Source organism: Oncorhynchus keta, chromosome 26 (assembly GCF_023373465.1).
Source record: "Oncorhynchus keta strain PuntledgeMale-10-30-2019 chromosome 26, Oket_V2, whole genome shotgun sequence".
In the NCBI taxonomy this organism is placed as follows: domain Eukaryota; kingdom Metazoa; phylum Chordata; class Actinopteri; order Salmoniformes; family Salmonidae; genus Oncorhynchus; species Oncorhynchus keta.
The window spans coordinates 36,909,362-36,927,349 of record NC_068446.1 but is presented as its reverse complement, the minus strand read 5'-3'; the positions used below and the strand labels follow the sequence as shown (position 1 = coordinate 36,927,349).

Here is a 17,988-nt window from a genome sequence, read left to right as displayed (position 1 = left end):
CAAAGACAGACAGGTGTGAAGAAAGACAGACGGTAGACTGACCTGTCGAGGCGGAGCTGGCAGGTAGTCCTCAGTATGTCGACCACACCCTCACTCCTCAGCTGTTTACACAGGATGGAGGTGGCGATGAAACAACCTGTCCGACCTATCCCAGCACTGGGAGGAGGAGGATGAAGAGGAGGAGGATGAAGAGGAGGAGAATGAAGAGGAACCATTCATGTATTAGCCCTGACCAGCCACGATTTTAGAGCATTTCTGCAATGCTGCCACATGTCTTCTGTATCTAGGGGCACAGACCTTCCAATGCTGCCACACCTTTTCTATCTCTAGGGGCACAGACCATCCAATACTGCCACACCTTTTCTATCTCTAGGGGCACAGACCATCCAATACTGCCACATGTCTTCTGTCTCTAGGGGCACAGACCATCCAATACTGCCACACATCTTCTATCTGTAGGGGCACAGACCATCCAATACTGCCACACCTTTTCTATCTGTAGGGGGGCACCTTTTCATCTCTACCATCCAATACTGCCACACCTTTTCTATCTCTAGGGGCACAGACCATCCAATACTGCCACACCTTTTCTATCTCTAGGGGCACAGACCATCCAATACTGCCACACCTTTTCTATCTCTAGAGGCACAGACCATCCAATGCTGCCACACCTTTTCTATCTCTAGGGGCACAGACCATCCAATGCTGCCACACCTTTTCTATCTCTAGGGGCACAGACCATCCAATACTGCCTCACCTTTTCTATCTCTAGGGGCACAGACCATCCAATGCTGCAACACCTTTTCTATCTCTAGGGGCACCGACCATCCAATACTGCCACACCTTTTCTATCTCTAGGGCACAGACCATCCACACCTTTTCTATCTCTGCCACACCACACTGCCACATTTTCTATCTCTAGGGGCACAGACCTTCCAATGCTGCCACATGTCTTCTGTCTCTAGGGGCACAGACCATCCAATACTGCCACACATCTTCTATCTGTAGGGGTACAGACCTTCCAATACTGCCACACCTTTTCTATCTCTAGGGGCACAGACCATCCAATACTGCCACACCTTTTCTATCTGTAGGGGCACAGACCATCCAATACTGCCACACATCTTCTATCTGTAGGGGCACAGACCATCCAATACTGCCACACCTTTTCTATCTGTAGGGGCACAGACCATCCAATACTGCCACACCTTTTCTATCTCTAGGGGCACAGACCATCCAATACTGCCACACCTTTTCTATCTCTAGGGGCACAGACCATCCAATACTGCCACACCTTTTCTATCTCTAGGGGCACAGACCATCCAATACTGCCACACCTTTTCTATCTCTAGGGGCACAGACCATCCAATACTGCCACACCTTTTCTATCTCTAGGGGCACAGACCTTCCAATGCTGCCACATGTCTTCTGTCTCTAGGGGCACAGACCATCCAATACTGCCACACCTTTTCTATCTGTAGGGGCACAGACCATCCAATGCTGCCACACCTTTTCTATCTCTAGGGGCACAGACCATCCAATACTGCCACACCTTTTCTATCTCTAGGGGCACAGACCATCCAATACTGCCACACCTTTTCTATCTCTAGGGGCACAGACCTTCCAATGCTGCCACATGTCTTCTGTCTCTAGGGGCACAGACCATCCAATACTGCCACACCTTTTCTATCTGTAGGGGCACAGACCATCCAATACTGCCACACCTTTTCTATCTGTAGGGGTACAGACCTTCCAATACTGCCACACCTTTTCTATCTGTAAGGGCACAGACCATCCAATGCTGCCACATGTCTTCTGTCTCTAGGGGCACAGACCATCCAATACTGCCACGTCTTCTGTCTCTAGGGGTACAGACCTTACAATACTGCCACATGTCTTCTGTCTCTAGGGGTACAGACCTTCCAATACTGTCACATGTCTTCTGTCTCTAGGGGCACAGACCTTCCAATGCTGCCACACATTTTCTATATCTAGGGGCACAGACCATCCAATACTGCCACACCTTTTCTATCTCTAGGGGCACAGACCTTCCAATGCTGCCACACCTTTTCTATATGTAGGGGCACAGACCTTCCAATGCTGCCACACCTTTTCTATCTGTAGGGGCACAGACCATCCAATACTGCCACACCTTTTCTATCTGTAGGGGCATAGACCTTCCAATGCTGCCACACATCTTCTATCTGTAGGGGCACAGACCTTCCAATGCTGCCACACATCTTCTATCTCTAGGGGCACAGACCATCCAATGCTGCCACACATTTTCTATCTCTAGGGGCACAGACCATCCAATGCTGCCACACGTCTTCTATCTCCAGGGGCACAGACCATCCAATACTGCCACACCTTTTCTATCTCCAGGGGCACAGACCTTCCAAAAAATCCACTGAGACATCCTCCCTACTGACGGTAATAGGTGTGGGTATAATGTCTGTGTTTCCAACCGCACCTGCAGTGGACGATGACAGGGCCGCTGGTGAGCAGAGCTTCCTCTCTTGCCTGCTCCACTTGCTGTACCAGCTCCAGGAGGGGCGGGGCTTTGTCTGGGGTCTTCTGGTCAGGCCAGGAGGTGTACCAGTACTGCCTGAGGCTGCGCTCCTCTCCATCACACTGTCTCACACACACACAAATACATTAAACACATGGTTTCCAGGTGTTTAATGCCATTACATTTGCATCGTAAAGGCCAATTATATGAGCCGTTCTCCCCTCAGCAGCCTCCTGTGATGTCCTTGGCATTGGTGTATAGATGCATACTGTAGTATTAGTCTTACCTTCAGACAGAAGACCCTCAGGCTGTAGTCGTCCTCCTGGGTTACCGTGACAACCGTGATCAGGATGCCCTCATGGGACACAGAGTCCTCAGGCCAGTACTCTGCACATTTCTGTAAGGGGCAACAGAGAGCCAGAGTTCACATGGGCATTTACCTCTGGTCTACCTCTTTCTCCCTCCCTCCCTCCCTCCCTACCTCCCTCCCTCCCTGCCTCCCTCCCTCCCTCCCTCCCTACCTCATTCTTCTCCTCTAGGTTAGTGATCATAACGATTATAGGACAGCGTTCCTGCCACACCATCCTCCAGAAATCTCCCACCGTGTTGACTGTAGGACCTTGGGTCGCGATGTATGCCCGCTCCTCACCCCCGTAACCCTGTGGACAGCAACACTGTAGTTCTAGTGACAGCAACACAGTAGTTCTAGTAACAGCAACACAGTAGTTCTAGTGACAGCAACACAGTAGTTCTAGTAACAGCAACACTGTAGTTCTAGTGACAGCAACACTGTAGTTCTAGTGACAGCAACACTGTAGTTCTAGTAACAGCAACACAGTAGTTCTAGTGACAGCAACACAGTAGTTCTAGTGACAGCAACACAGTAGTTCTAGTGACAGCAACACAGTAGTTCTAATGACAGCAACACAGTAGTTCTAGTGACAGCAACACAGTAGTTCTAATGACAGCAACACAGTAGTTCTAGTGACAGAAACACAGTAGTTCTAATGACAGCAACACAGTAGTTCTAGTGACAGCAACACAGTTGTTCTAGTGACAGCAACACAGTAGTTCTAGTGACAGCAACACAGTAGTTCTAGTGACAGCAACACAGTAGTTCTAGTGACAGCAACACAGTAGTTCTAGTGACAGCAACACAGTTGTTCTAGTGACAGCAACACAGTAGTTCTAGTGACAGCAACACAGTAGTTCTAGTGACAGCAACACAGTTGTTCTAGTGACAGCAACACAGTAGTTCTAGTGACAGCAACACAGTAGTTCTAGTGACAGCAACACAGTAGTTCTAGTGACAGCAACACAGTAGTTCTAGTGACAGCAACACAGTAGTTCTAATGACAGCAACACAGTAGTTCTAGTAACAGCAACACTGTAGTTCTAGTGACAGCAACACAGTAGTTCTAATGACAGCAACACAGTAGTTCTAGTAACAGCAACACAGTAGTTCTAGTGACAGCAACACAGTAGTTCTAGTGACAGCAACACAGTAGTTCTAGTGACAGCAACACAGTAGTTCTAGTGACAGCAACACAGTAGTTCTAGTGACAGCAACACAGTAGTTCTAATGACAGCAACACAGTAGTTCTAGTAACAGCAACACAGTAGTTCTAGTGACAGCAACACAGTAGTTCTAGTGACAGCAACACAGTAGTTCTAGTGACAGCAACACAGTAGTTCTAGTGACAGCAACACAGTAGTTCTAGTGACAGCAACACAGTAGTTCTAGTGACAGCAACACAGTAGTTCTAGTGACAGCAACACAGTAGTTCTAGTGACAGCAACACAGTAGTTCTAGTGACAGCAACACAGTAGTTCTAGTGACAGCAACACAGTTGTTCTAGTGACAGCAACACAGTAGTTCTAGTGACAGCAACACAGTAGTTCTAGTGACAGCAACACAGTAGTTCTAGTGACAGCAACACAGTAGTTCTAGTGACAGCAACACAGTAGTTCTAGTGACAGCAACACAGTAGTTCTAGTGACAGCAACACAGTAGTTCTAGTGACAGCAACACAGTAGTTCTAATGACAGCAACACAGTAGTTCTAGTAACAGCAACACTGTAGTTCTAGTGACAGCAACACAGTAGTTCTAGTGACAGCAACACAGTAGTTCTAGTGACAGCAACACAGTAGTTCTAGTGACAGCAACACAGTAGTTCTAGTGACAGCAACACAGTAGTTCTAGTGACAGCAACACAGTAGTTCTAGTGACAGCAACAAAGTAGTTCTAGTGACAGCAACACAGTAGTTCTAGTGACAGCAACACAGTAGTTCTAATGACAGCAACACAGTAGTTCTAGTAACAGCAACACTGTAGTTCTAGTGACAGCAACACAGTAGTTCTAGTGACAGCAACACAGTAGTTCTAGTGACAGCAACACAGTAGTTCTAGTGACAGCAACACAGTAGTTCTAGTGACAGCAACACAGTAGTTCTAGTGACAGCAACACAGTAGTTCTCGCAGGACCATGGATGAGAAAACTTGCACACCAGGCCCTAGCTTACAAGCCGCTGGGCCCTAATCGTCCACTTATGTGGCTTATTGGCTGGGACGGCACTGCTTGTACATGAATTAGTTGAGATGGAGCAGTAGGCAGACAGACACCTACCTGTAGGTAGTTAGAGAGAGACCTACCTGTAAGTTGTTAGACAGAGACTTACCAATATGTTGTTAGACTGAGACCTACCTGTATGTTGTTAGACAGAAACCTACCTGTATGTTGTTAGACTGAGACCTACCTGTAGGTAGTTAGAGAGAGACCTACCTGTAAGTTGTTAGACAGAGACTTACCAGTATGTTGTTAGACTGAGACCTACCTGTAGGTAGTTAGCATTGATGTAGGTCCTGAGGAATTCATCTTCATCTGCTGTCTGGAGGATCACTCTACTGTGTGTATCTGGAAAACACAGGACCATATCACAAGACCCAGACAACTGCCTGTGTGTGTGTGTGTGTGTGTGTGTGTGTGTGTGTGTGTGTGTGTGTGTGTGTGTGTGTGTGTGTGTGTGTGTGTGTGTGTGTGTGTGTGTGTGTGTGTGTGTGTGTGTGTGTGTGTGTGTGTGTGTGTGTGTGTGTGTGTGTGCGCGTGCGTGCGTGCGTGCGTGTGTGTGTGTGTGCTTTTATTCAGTGAGCGTTTCGAAATGACTGCTGTTGGGAGTGTGTCCACTCACTGGGCAGGATGGTCTTGTAGCGGTTCTTCCTCACCAGCCCTGGGTAGTTGTACTCCTTTGGGTCCACAAAGTTCATGGGAGTTTCCTGGAAACAGAACAATGGATCTACAGTAGCTTAGTGATGTGTGGTTGTGTCCAGGAAATGGTGTCCCTGGTGCATGATTGTGTGTGCTCATCTTGGTTTGTGTCTATTGCACACACAGTTTAGACCAGGGTTGCCCAAAGTCGGGGCTCGCAGAGGGGGCCCCAGGAATGAGTTTGGGAAACTTTGGTTGACACTAATAGTGAGTGTGTACATCTACCTTAGAGAATGTGTGATTGTGTAGACCTACCTCTCTCTTAGAGAGAGTGTGTGTGTGATTGTGAGTGTATAACTTAGCCTGAAGGTGTAATGCATCCTCTATAGAGCTGAGAATGCTAATGCATTTCACTGTGTCAACATCTCATACACTGTTTACAGTAGCCTCTGGGTGTTGAGAGCTCCTTGGTGGGTTTGTGTGTTACTCACATAGAACTCTGCCTGTAGGGCTTGGTCGTCCATAGCGCGTGTGTGGAGCTGGGCAGGGCTGAGTGCGTTTGTTCCCTCTCTCAGGTACTCCTTGGCAGTCTGGTCTCTGGGGGAGAGCTGGGCACCGTAGCCATAGGGCTCCGTACAGCCAGGAGAACACATGTCCAGGGTCAGGGACACGTTGGAGCCCCTCCTAACACACACACACACACACACACCCATAGGATGGCACAGACGCATATACTGTAATCCCCAAGGCATTTTTAACTCAAATACTTCTACTAAATTCAACACATTATTTCTTCAAATGTTTATGTTGTACTGACTCAAAACTAAATGAGAAGTCAGATCAACACATTTTAAAAAAAAGTTAGGATAACGAATGAACTTTTTTCCCAGCATGCTCTACTGCAGGGTAGATGTTTTTATAATATTTTTTACATCTGTGTTTTTGCATGTACATTGAGTGATTCATTGATAATTTTTATGCTACACAAAGATAAATAACATATTTTTCTAAATGAATCCAATCATTTTTTGCACCCATTGCAGAAATAGTTGTTCCAGTTTTAAAAGGTTAGCTAGTCTGTTTACTCCATTTTCAACTCTGTCTGTTATAATGAATGCAGTTTCAGGTTAATATAATTTGGGTGGCTATTCTACATTTTGCTGGAACCCAATAAGAGTTACATGTCACTTTGCTGGTCAACATAATGTGACTTGCAGGTATGGTTGGGAAATTATTGTACATTTCCCTGGCTTTCCACAAATCCTGGTTGGGAGGTTCCTGGAAATCCTTCAACCAGGATTTTTTATGTAATGTATATTTTTATGTAATGTCATTAAGTTTCATGATAAGATTTGCCGAGCAACTCACTTGGTGAAGGCCACAGGATACTGCTTTCACATATGATTTACGGTATTTTGCCTGTAACAAAGTGTGGGCAATGTTTTTATGTCGCCTTTACAAACAGGCCCATTTCTACCCTATGCTGGCCTGCATATGCCTTTTAAACCTCTCGTGTACATGCCTGCATGCCGGTGACGAGTGGTAGTAGTGGTGTGCAGATGTAGGTGGGTGTCTATTTTAATAAATCCATTGAATATATACCATTAAAAATAAACCCATTATTAATTCGTTCAGGCAGGCCCTAAGAAATATTATCACACTAAGAACATGTATTTTTAAAAGTATAGGATAGCACATTTTGAGTTTAATTATGTAACATCCACACTGTAAAACCGAACGAGTTCTGGCTACTCAAACATTTTGAGTAAACTGATTAAGAAACTTAAATATGAGTAATACAAATGCTATTTTTTGAGTAAGGTATACTTAAATTGAATGACTTCTCATTTAGTTTTGAGTTAGTACCACAAACATTTTAAGTAATAACGACTTTTCATTGATTTTGAGTACCACGTAAAAGAAGTATTTGAGTAAAACAATGCCTTGGGGTTTACAGCGCAAATTAATGATATCAATAGTTCATTATTTTGTTCATTAAACAGACAAGACATACCGACCCCAATCACAGTCGACACACATATTTTATAGTAAGAATATAATGGAATATAACAGAATAAAATACTAATCATATTTTTCCCTTACAAGTGGTGACAGTCACCCGTGGAACCGCTGTCATCAAAAAAGTCCTTGCTTTTTTGATCCACATTTCATCTCTTTCATTCCCTCACTCCACTTTGTTGGGGAGCAAGTGTGGGGTCTTACATTGAGAGTGTCTTCATCATGATACCGATAGAAAATAATAGCAATCCTATTTTCAAAAGCATGCGAGTCTCGTGTTCATATTTTACAACCTCCAATGGCTTTTGGCGATCGAGCAAAATAATAGACCTACACTTGATTTAGGCTACATTATTGCATGTTAAATGTTTCGGATCAGTGATAGAGGAGCAAATGAATAGATGAGCTATACATCCTACACTTATTTGCCCAGACAGAAAATAATGAACCAATAGCCTACACAGACAGAGATTCAGTGAAACAATTGAGACAAGTCAGGCTTTTGGTTGGGAATAGGTCTAGGATACTAAGCGCTGCTAGTGAAGAGAAAAATATTAAACTACATAACATGCTGGCAAAATGTTCTAATAAATTAGCCAATTAGACAAGATGATCATGATCAGCACTCACCTCAATTGAGTTAACATTTCTCCAGCCTAACCAATATCAAAAGCAGATTCAGTGGAAACAAAAATGTCACGTTGATTGATTTTAATCAAGAGTAGACCCCATCCCACGCTTACCTCAAAGCAGATTTAATCAAGAGTAGACCCCATCCCACGCGTATCTCAAAGCAGATTTAATCAAGAGTAGACCCCATCCCACGCGTACCTCAAAGCAGATTTAATCAAGAGTAGACCCCATCCCACGCGTATCTCAAAGCAGATTTAATCAAGAGTAGACCCCATCCCACGCGTACCTCAAAGCAGATTTAATCAAGAGTAGACCCCATCCCACGCGTATCTCAAAGCAGATTTAATCAAGAGTAGACCCCATCCCACGCGTATCTCAAAGCAGATTTAATCAAGAGTAGACCCCATCCCACGCGTATCTCAAAGCAGATTTAATCAAGAGTAGACCCCATCCCACGCGTATCTCAAAGCAGATTTAATCAAGAGTAGACCCCATCCCACGCGTATCTCAAAGCAGATTTAATCAAGAGTAGACCCCATCCCACGCGTATCTCAAAGCAGATTTAATCAAGAGTAGACCCCATCCCACGCGTATCTCAAAGCAGATTTAATCAAGAGTAGACCCCATCCCACGCGTATCTCAAAGCAGATTTAATCAAGAGTAGACCCCATCCCACGCGTATCTCAAAGCAGATTTAATCAAGAGTAGACCCCATCCCACGCGTATCTCAAAGCAGATTTAATCAAGAGTAGACCCCATCCCACGCTTATCTCAAAGCAGCGCGAAAGCACCGTCCCGCTGAAAAGGGCGCGGAAATGATCACCTCGTTGACCACAAGCGGGAAGGCTTTTGCTTCAAATGTATTACAACGATTGGATCACTTTGGGAGTTTCAGTAAGAAACTATTTCATGCAATCCTTCAATTGAATTCGTCTACTTTTGTCCATTATTTTCGTCATTCAGTGATATTTATTCCCACAGTAAGTCTTTCTGGATCCACCCAGTTGTGGTTGAGAAAACAGTGCATGTGGTGGGCTTTGTGAAGAGATGGGCGAAGTCACACGCCTCGCAAAGTTTACAACTGCCAAGAGGAAAAAGAGATGCATACCCATACAGGGTTCTTCTGTTTGTCCCCATAGGGGAATCCTTTTCCGTGCTGGGTAGAACCCTTTGCAGAGGGTTTATGTGGGGTTCTTCAAAGAACCCACGGTATATGGTTCTAGACACAACCCTCTATGAAGGGTTCTACCAGGAACCATTTTATCATCTAAAAGTTATTCCTAGAACCCTCTATGAACGGTTACATCAGCCTTATTAGCCTTTCAAATTTAATTATTTATGACAATACATTACATACACTGAGTATACAAAACATTATTTCCATGACATAGACTGACCAGGTGAATCCAGGTGAAAGCTATGATCCCTTATTAATGTCACCTGTTAAATCCACTGTGTAGACAGGTTAAATAATGATTTTTAAGCCTTGAGACAGTTGAGACATGGATTGTGTATGTGTGCCATTCAGAGCGTGAATGGGCAAGACAATATTTAAGTGCCTTTGAATGGGATATGGTAGTAGGTGCCAGGCGAACCGGTTTGTGTCAAGAACTGCAACACTGCAGGGTTTTGCATGCTTAACAGTTTCCCGTGTATCAAGAATGGTCCACCACCCAGTGGACATTCAGGCAACTTGACACAACTGTGGGAAGCATTGGAGTGAACATGGGCCAGTATTCCTGTGCAACCCTTTCAACACCTTGTAGAGTCCATGCCCCGACATATGTAGATTGTTCTGAGGGCGAAAGGGGGGGCAACAAAATATTAGGAAGGTTTTCTTAATGTTTTGTACACTCAGTGTATATCATAAGGCCTTTCTTTGAGGGCCTAGTTATACCCTAACTCGGTGATGTTCAGAATCTCCTGGTTTACAGGCCACATCAAGCCTGCAAATAGCATTATGCTGGCTTGCAAAGTGATATTGAATTCCTATTGCAATCCAGCCAGAGTTAGGATATCCAACAAGTGGAATTGTTAATCTGATCATATCAGTTCTTGGTAGAACCCTATCCCTCCACACATAACCCTTTTGGAACCCTTTTTTCTAACACTGTAGCAACCATCAACAGTTTAAGACAGAGCCATATATATGGTGTGTCAATGCCGCCTCAGCATTACGGCTACGTTTCATACTAAACCATAGGCAGAACTTTACGGAAATTATTACTAGGTCATTAGGCAGAAAAACACGTTTTGGCTTTGATACCAGCAATATCTTTGAGATATAAAGAAAAAATGGAAAAAAGTTGGTAGTATAGTGTTTAAAAAAGCCTTTTTAAACACTACATGTTTGCATGTCTTGCTGTTCAGGAAAATCCTCAGCAACAAAAGAGTGTTCTGGGTTTGGCGCTCCCCTCGAGTTCGTGCAGTGGGGGAGATCTTCGTGGGCTTTTCTCAGCCTTGTCTCAGGGTAGTACAGTACGTTGGTGGTTGAAGATATCCCCACTAATAGTGTGGGGGCTGTGCTTTGGAAAAGTGGGTGGGGTTATATCCTGCTTGGTTGCCCCGTCCGGGGGTATCGTCGGACGGGACCACAGTGTCTCCCGAACCATCCTGTCTCAGCTTCCAGTATTTATGCTGTAATAGTTTGTGTTGGGGGGCTAGGGTCAGTCTGTTATATCTGGAGTATTTCTCCTGTCTTATCCGGTGTCCTCTGTGAATTTAAGTCTAATTCTCTCTCTCTCTACCTCTCCCTCCCCTCCAGGAGAACCTGAGTCCTGGGACCATGCCTCAGGCATACCTGGCCTGATGACTCCTCGCTGTCCCCAGTCCACCTGGTCAGGCTGCTGCTCCAGTTTCAACTGTTCTGCCTGTGGCTATGGAAGCCTGACCTATTCACCGGACGTGCTACCTTGTCCCGGACCTGCTGTTTTCGACTCTCTCTCTCTACCGCACCTGCTGTCTCTACCTATGAATGCTCGGCTATGAAAAGCCAACTGACATTTACTCCTGAGGTGCTGACCTGTTGCACCCTCTACAACCACTTTGACTAGTATTATTATTTGACCCTGCTGGTCGTCTGTGAACGTTTGAACATCTTGGCCATGTACTGCTATAATCTCAACCCGGCACAGACAGAAGAGGACTAGCCATGTAACGTTCATCGTGAGGAGGAGACCAAAGAGCAGCGTGATACGAATACATACTCTTTAATAAAAGAAGAAACAATAAACAAACGTGACGCTATATAAACCGAGTGCAGGCAACACATAGACAATAACCCACAAAATACCCAAGGAATATAGCTACCTAAATATGGTCCCCAATCAGAGACAACGATAAAAACCAACCTAGGCAACTATAGACATAAAAACACCTAGACTGGTGACAACCCCATAAACATACAAAAACACATATATCACCCTCGTCACACCCTGACCTAACCAAAATAATAATGAAAACAAAGAATACTAAGGTCAGGGCGTGACAAGCCATCCCTCAGAGCCTGGTTCCTCTCTAGGTTTCTTCCTAGGTTCCTTTTTCCTATGTTCCTGAGTTTTTCCTAGCCACCGTCCTTCTACATCTGCATTGCTTGCTGTTTGGGGTTTTAGGCTGGGTTTCTGTATAGCACTTTGTGACATCGGCTGATGTAAAAAGGGCTTTATAAATACATTTGATTGATCATATTAAAATCCTACATCTGTACAATTCACTTGAAAAGGCAAGGCACACTGGGAAATGATATTGGAGGGGTGGCTTAGTGGGTGAGTTACTCAAAATGTTCAAGCTGACACAACTCAACTCTGGACCCCCTGCAGGGTCACAGTGACAATCGATTTGAGTAATGACCACAGAATCACGTTAAGTAACTGTTTTTTCCCCTGTTTTTTCCTCACCTTTACGTAACCAGGTAGACAAGTTGAGAACAAGTTCTCATTTACAATTGTGACCTGGCCAAGATAAAGCAAAGCAGTTCGACACATAGAACAACACAGAGTTACACACTGAGACAAACAAACATACAGTCAATAATACAGTAGAAACAAGTCTATATACGATGTGAGCAAATGAGGTGAGATAAGGGAGGTAAAGGCAAAAAAAGGCCATGGTGGCAAAGTAAATACAATATAGCAAGGAAAACACTGGACTGGTAGATTTGCAGTGGAAGAATGTGCAAAGTAGAAATAAAAATAATGGGGTGCAAAGGAGCAAAATAAATAAAATAAAATAAATACAGTAGGGAAAGAGGTAGTTGTTTGGGCTAAATTATAGGTGGGCTATATACAGGTGCAGTAATCTGTGAGCTTCTCTGACAGCTGGTGCTTAAAGCTAGTGAGGGAGATAAGTGTTTCCAGTTTCAGAGATTTTTGTAGTTTGTTCCAGTCATTGGCAGCAAAGAACTGGAAGGTGAGGCGGCCAAAGAAAGACTTGGTTTTGGGGGTGACCAGAGAGATATACCTGCTGGAGGTGGGAGATGCTATGGTGACCAGTGAGCTGAGATAAAGGGGGACTTTACCTAGCAGGGTCTTGTAGATGACATGGAGCCAGTGAGTTTGGCGACGAGTATGAAGAGAGGGCCAGCCAACGGGAGCGTACAGGTCGTACTCAGATATATGAAGTGCAACAGGTTTCCTCAAAAGTTATGAGTCATGACAGCACATTAAGGTTTACAGTGTACAATAAAAAATGTATTGCAATTGTGCACACACACACATACCCCCCCCGGAGACCACCTCTCCACCTCCATCCTCCCACTGACCTCTCTTGCAGGCCCACAGGTGTAACAGAGAGGGTGGTGATGTCCCCCTCCGTCCTGGTGTCCAGACCCAGGTCAAAGACAGGTGTCTGGGGTTCAGCTTCTAGGTCCATCAGGTCCTCCTGGGCATCTGTCCACTCTGACAGGGTGAAGGAAGGCTGGCGACTCACTGACTGACGTCTGTCCCCGTGGTTAGTCACCACCGTCGTGGGCCACCACGCTTCACCGTACCCCAACTTACACACAATGCGGTAGATCTGGAGACACAATATCAAAATGCACATTTCATGGAAATGGTAAGAGCCGTCTCGAGGTCACAGTAGACATTGTCTTATGTGCAAAATATGTTGAAAATGTACTGCAAAGATTTGAAGAGAGAAGAGAGCAACAGTGCCTGGACTTTGAAATAATTCTCTACAAGTCCCTGCCTGTGGAGGATCAGTGAAAGGTAGAACTACCTGCAGCACCTGCCTCCTCTCTGTCCCACACCCACATGCCTCCTCTCTGTCCCACACCCACATGCCTCCTCTCTGTCCCACACCCACATGCCTCCTCTCTGTCCCACACCCACATGTCTCCTCTCTGTCCCACACCCACATGCCTCCTCTCTGTCCCACACCCACATGCCTCCTCTCTGTCCCACACCCACATGCCTCCTCTCTGTCCCACACCCACATGCCTCCTCTCTGTCCCACACCCACATGCCTCCTCTCTGTCCCACACCCACATGCCTCCTCTCTGTCCCACACCCACCTGCCTCCTCTCTGTCCCACACCCACATGCCTCCTCTCTGTCCCACACCCACATGCCTCCTCTCTGTCCCACACCCACATGCCTCCTCTCTGTCCCACACCCACATGCCTCCTCTCTGTCCCACACCCACATGCCTCCTCTCTGTCCCACACCCACATGCCTCCTCTCTGTCCCACACCCACATGCCTCCTCTCTGTCCCACACCCACATGCCTCCTCTCTGTCCCACACCCACATGCCTCCTCTCTGTCCCACACCCACATGCCTCCTCTCTGTCCCACACCCACATGCCTCCTCTCTGTCCCACACCCACATGCCTCCTCTCTGTCCCACACCCACATGCCTCCTCTCTGTCCCACACCCACATGCCTCCTCTCTGTCCCACACCCACATGCCTCCTCTCTGTCCCACACCCACATGCCTCCTCTGTCCCACACCCACATGCCTCCTCTCTGTCCCACACCCACATGCCTCCTCTCTGTCCCACACCCACATGCCTCCTCTCTGTGCATCCTCTCTGTCCCACACCCACATGCCTCCTCTCTGTCCCACACCCACATGCCTCCTCTCTGTCCCACACCCACATGCCTCCTCTCTGTCCCACACCCACATGCCTCCTCTCTGTCCCACACCCACATGCCTCCTCTCTGTCCCACACCCACCTGCCTCCTCTCTGTCCCACACCCACATGCCTCCTCTCTGTCCCACACCCACATGCCTCCTCTCTGTCCCACACCCACATGCCTCCTCTCTGTCCCACACCCACATGCCTCCTCTCTGTCCCACACCCACATGCCTCCTCTCTGTCCCACACCCACATGCCTCCTCTCTGTCCCACACCCACATGCCTCCTCTCTGTCCTACACCCACATGCCTCCTCTCTGTCCCACACCCACATGCCTCCTCTCTGTCCCACACCCACATGCCTCCTCTCTGTCCCACACCCACCTGCCTCCTCTCTGTCCCACACCCACATGCCTCCTCTCTGTCCCACACCCACATGCCTCCTCTCTGTCCCACACCCACATGCCTCCTCTCTGTCCCACACCCACATGCCTCCTCTCTGTCCCACACCCACATGCCTCCTCTCTGTCCCACACCCACATGCCTCCTCTCTGTCCCACACCCACATGCCTCCTCTCTGTCCCACACCCACATGCCTCCTCTCTGTCCCACACCCACATGCCTCCTCTCTGTCCCACACCCACATGCCAGGACTGAGAGATACAAGAGATCCCCTTACTTCTGACATCATATTACTGAGACTGAGTCTTCCCATCTAGATTGTGTGTAATTGTTTTCTTTCTTGATGCTAGCCATACAGTATTTACAGCTGCCATGTGGATATTATAACACTTGAAAAGCCGTTGGAAATACGTATTTGTGGTTTCAAGACATCTGTTAGGTTAAAACGTTTTTGGAAAGAATTAGTCAAATTCTCCTCATTGGGAGGTCAGATCATGTGAGAGCCATGCAGCGTTCATCAGGGTGTGAGAGATGCCTACCATGAAGATAATGACAGCCATGCCGATGCCTTCGGTGGCGTGGAGAAGCCAGTAGTTCTTGGTCTTCTCCATCTCCACCAACACGCACACAGACTGTTTAACACACACACATAGAGAGAGAGAGAGAAAGTGGAACACAGCAGTATCAACACATCAGTATCAGACAAGCGAGCTCATGTCATCAGCCAGACGAAAATGACATCAACACAATAAGCAGCGTGTCACAAGCCAGACAAACATCACAGAGCAATACGCCAAGCAACAGAGGTCGCAATAAATCGCAACAATGTAAAGTACAGCTTGAGTCTTTATCAAACGTTGCTCTGCCACCTCCTTAAAGTCCTGTGTTGTGTTACAATTTCAGTGTACCGGCATGTTCAGGTACTCACGTCCACTCCAAACACAGGGTTGAATGATAGAAGGACGCCCAGGTAGAAGTCTAAGAGCTGCAAGGCTTTGTAGAAGGCTGGGAACAACTCGTTACCATCCACCATAAAGAAGACCCAATAACCCTGAGAGCAGAGAATGAGAGGAGAGGAGGGGAGGAGAGGAGAGTAGAAGAGGAGGGGAGGAGGAGAGGAGAGGAGAGGAGAGGAGGAGAAGAGGAGAGGCGAGGAGAGGAGAGGAGAGGAGAGGAGAGGAGAGAAGACGAGAGGAGAGGAGAGGAGAAGAGGGGGAGGAGAGGAGAGGAGGAGGAAGAGGAGGGGAGGGGGGAGGAGGAGGAGGGGAGGGAGGAGAGGAGAGGAGGAGGAGAGGGAGAGGAGAGGAGAGGAGAGGAGAGGAGAGGAGGAGAAGAGGAGAGGAGAGGAGAGGAGGAGAAGAGGAGAGGAAGAGGAGAGGAGAAGAGGGGAGGAGAAGAGGAGAGGAAGAGGAGAGGAGAAGAGGAGGGGAGGAGAGGAGGGGAGGAGAGGAGAAAGGGATAGAAAAGGAGGAGTCATTTTGTGGTAATTTCCCACCTGTCCCTTTTTCCAGCATGAATAAATCATAAAACGGACGGTATCCTACAAAAAGGACAGAATATTTTCTTGTTAATTCAGTTTCCAAAAAAGCCAGGACATTTTCTATCAGAAGGAAAGCTTCAGTTGAAATAAATGCAGATAAAACCAGTAAATATAGGCAATGCAGACTTTTTTTTTTTTTGTATCTGACAAGAACAGTTAGTTTCACAGCTAGTTCTTTTCCACCTGTGGTCACATCTACTTGCATTCATGAAAACTCTTAGTTTCTACAACATCCTTGGCCTTAGTGCTGACCCACCGTGATTTGGGAAATGGTGCAGAGCACGGCACACCAGTGCATCCCCATGATGACTATGTAAAACGTGTCCTTCCACAGTATCTCTGGGTCCTTTGGGGGGCTGTTCCCCCGTCCTGGGTTTGCATCAGGGCTTGGGGGGCCATCCCCTGGTTGAGAGAAGTTGTTGTCTGTCGTTGGGAGGTCGTCCAGCCACATGGGGTCTTCATCTGGCTTTAGGAAGATGGAGTCCTCCGTCTGGGAACGGGTCGAGCTGCTCAGACGTCTGTTCATGATCCCCCTGAGGCAATACAGTCATATGATGGGTGCCATGATCTGCACAAATGCAAATGAGCACCCTCAGCCAAACCTCCAAACAGACATTGAGCCTGTTGCAGCTCAATCGTGTGGTGTGTGTGTTTTGTCTATCCTGCTGGCCTATTCAGTTGAGTAGCTGCACTGCTTGGAGTGGCTCTCCTCCCCTGATCCTCTTGTCACATTAAAATAGTCTATATTGTGTGTGGTGTGGTGAGGTGTGTGTGTGTGTGTGTGGTTTGTGTCTGTGTGTTTGTGGTGTGTGTTTGTGTGTGTGTGCGTGATGTGTGTCGAGGGAGGGATGAGTTAGGGGGTGTGTTTACAGCTCCGACTGTCTCCATGGCAACATAGTGTTTCTCATCCGTCCCTGGCATAATCATCCACTGACAACACGCACATTATTCAGAGTCCTCTTCTGTCCCACTCCTGACACATTAGTAAGGGTGCTGCTTCCATTTGCCTGATTGCTGACGCGTTTGTCTGTGTGTGTGTTTGTCCGTCTCTCTGTGTGTGTGTGTGTGTGTGTGTGTGTGTGTGCTTCTCTGTGTGTGTGTGTGTGTGTGTGTGTGTGTGTGTGTGTGTGTGTGTGTGTGTGTGTGTGTGTGTGTGTGTGTGTGTGTGTGTGTGTGTGTGTGTGTGTGTGTGTGTGTGTGTGTGTGTGTGTGTGTGTGTGTGTGTGTCTGTGTCTGTGTCTGTGTCTGTCTGTGTGTGTGCTTCTCTGTGTGTGTGTGTCTGTCAGACTCTAACTGGAGGTCTATGTTACAATAGAATTACACATGACATATAACTCTCTTAGAGTGTGGCACAGCCTGTTCTCGTATTCAAAACAAGATTTCTCATCGAATCTAACATTTTCTCACAAAATGTACAGGCAACTACTACATTAATGCTTGTTAATGTCACAATCCAGGTAGACTTGCAGTTCTATCCTATATCACTTCTGATGCTTGTAGACACTAATTCACCCATTCTGTTATTATAATATATTGTCATTTTGTTGTTGTAGTTGCTCCTTTCCACCCCAGTATCTCTACAACATTCATCTTCTGCACACCTATC

General features: G+C 46.6%; 1 protein-coding gene across 4 annotated transcripts in view; it reads right to left on the bottom strand.

The window, feature by feature from the left end:
• The window catches only part of LOC118358784 (tyrosine-protein phosphatase non-receptor type 5-like), a 32,540-nt gene that overhangs the window by 2,368 nt on the left and 12,184 nt on the right, over positions 1 to 17,988 (bottom strand). For all 4 annotated transcript variants that reach the window (XM_052480690.1, XM_052480693.1, XM_052480692.1 and 1 more), the window contains exons 3-13: positions 16,639 to 16,915; positions 15,771 to 15,893; positions 15,382 to 15,474; positions 13,128 to 13,381; positions 6,208 to 6,400; positions 5,700 to 5,784; positions 5,346 to 5,425; positions 3,031 to 3,168; positions 2,796 to 2,906; positions 2,471 to 2,631; positions 43 to 156 (exon numbers count right to left, since the gene is read on the bottom strand). In XM_052480690.1, coding sequence (XP_052336650.1) covers positions 43 to 156; positions 2,471 to 2,631; positions 2,796 to 2,906; positions 3,031 to 3,168; positions 5,346 to 5,425; positions 5,700 to 5,784; positions 6,208 to 6,400; positions 13,128 to 13,381; positions 15,382 to 15,474; positions 15,771 to 15,893; positions 16,639 to 16,908 — 1,622 coding nt within the window. In that variant the 5' untranslated portion in view covers positions 16,909 to 16,915. The remainder of the gene's footprint in view (positions 1 to 42; positions 157 to 2,470; positions 2,632 to 2,795; positions 2,907 to 3,030; positions 3,169 to 5,345; positions 5,426 to 5,699; positions 5,785 to 6,207; positions 6,401 to 13,127; positions 13,382 to 15,381; positions 15,475 to 15,770; positions 15,894 to 16,638; positions 16,916 to 17,988) is intronic.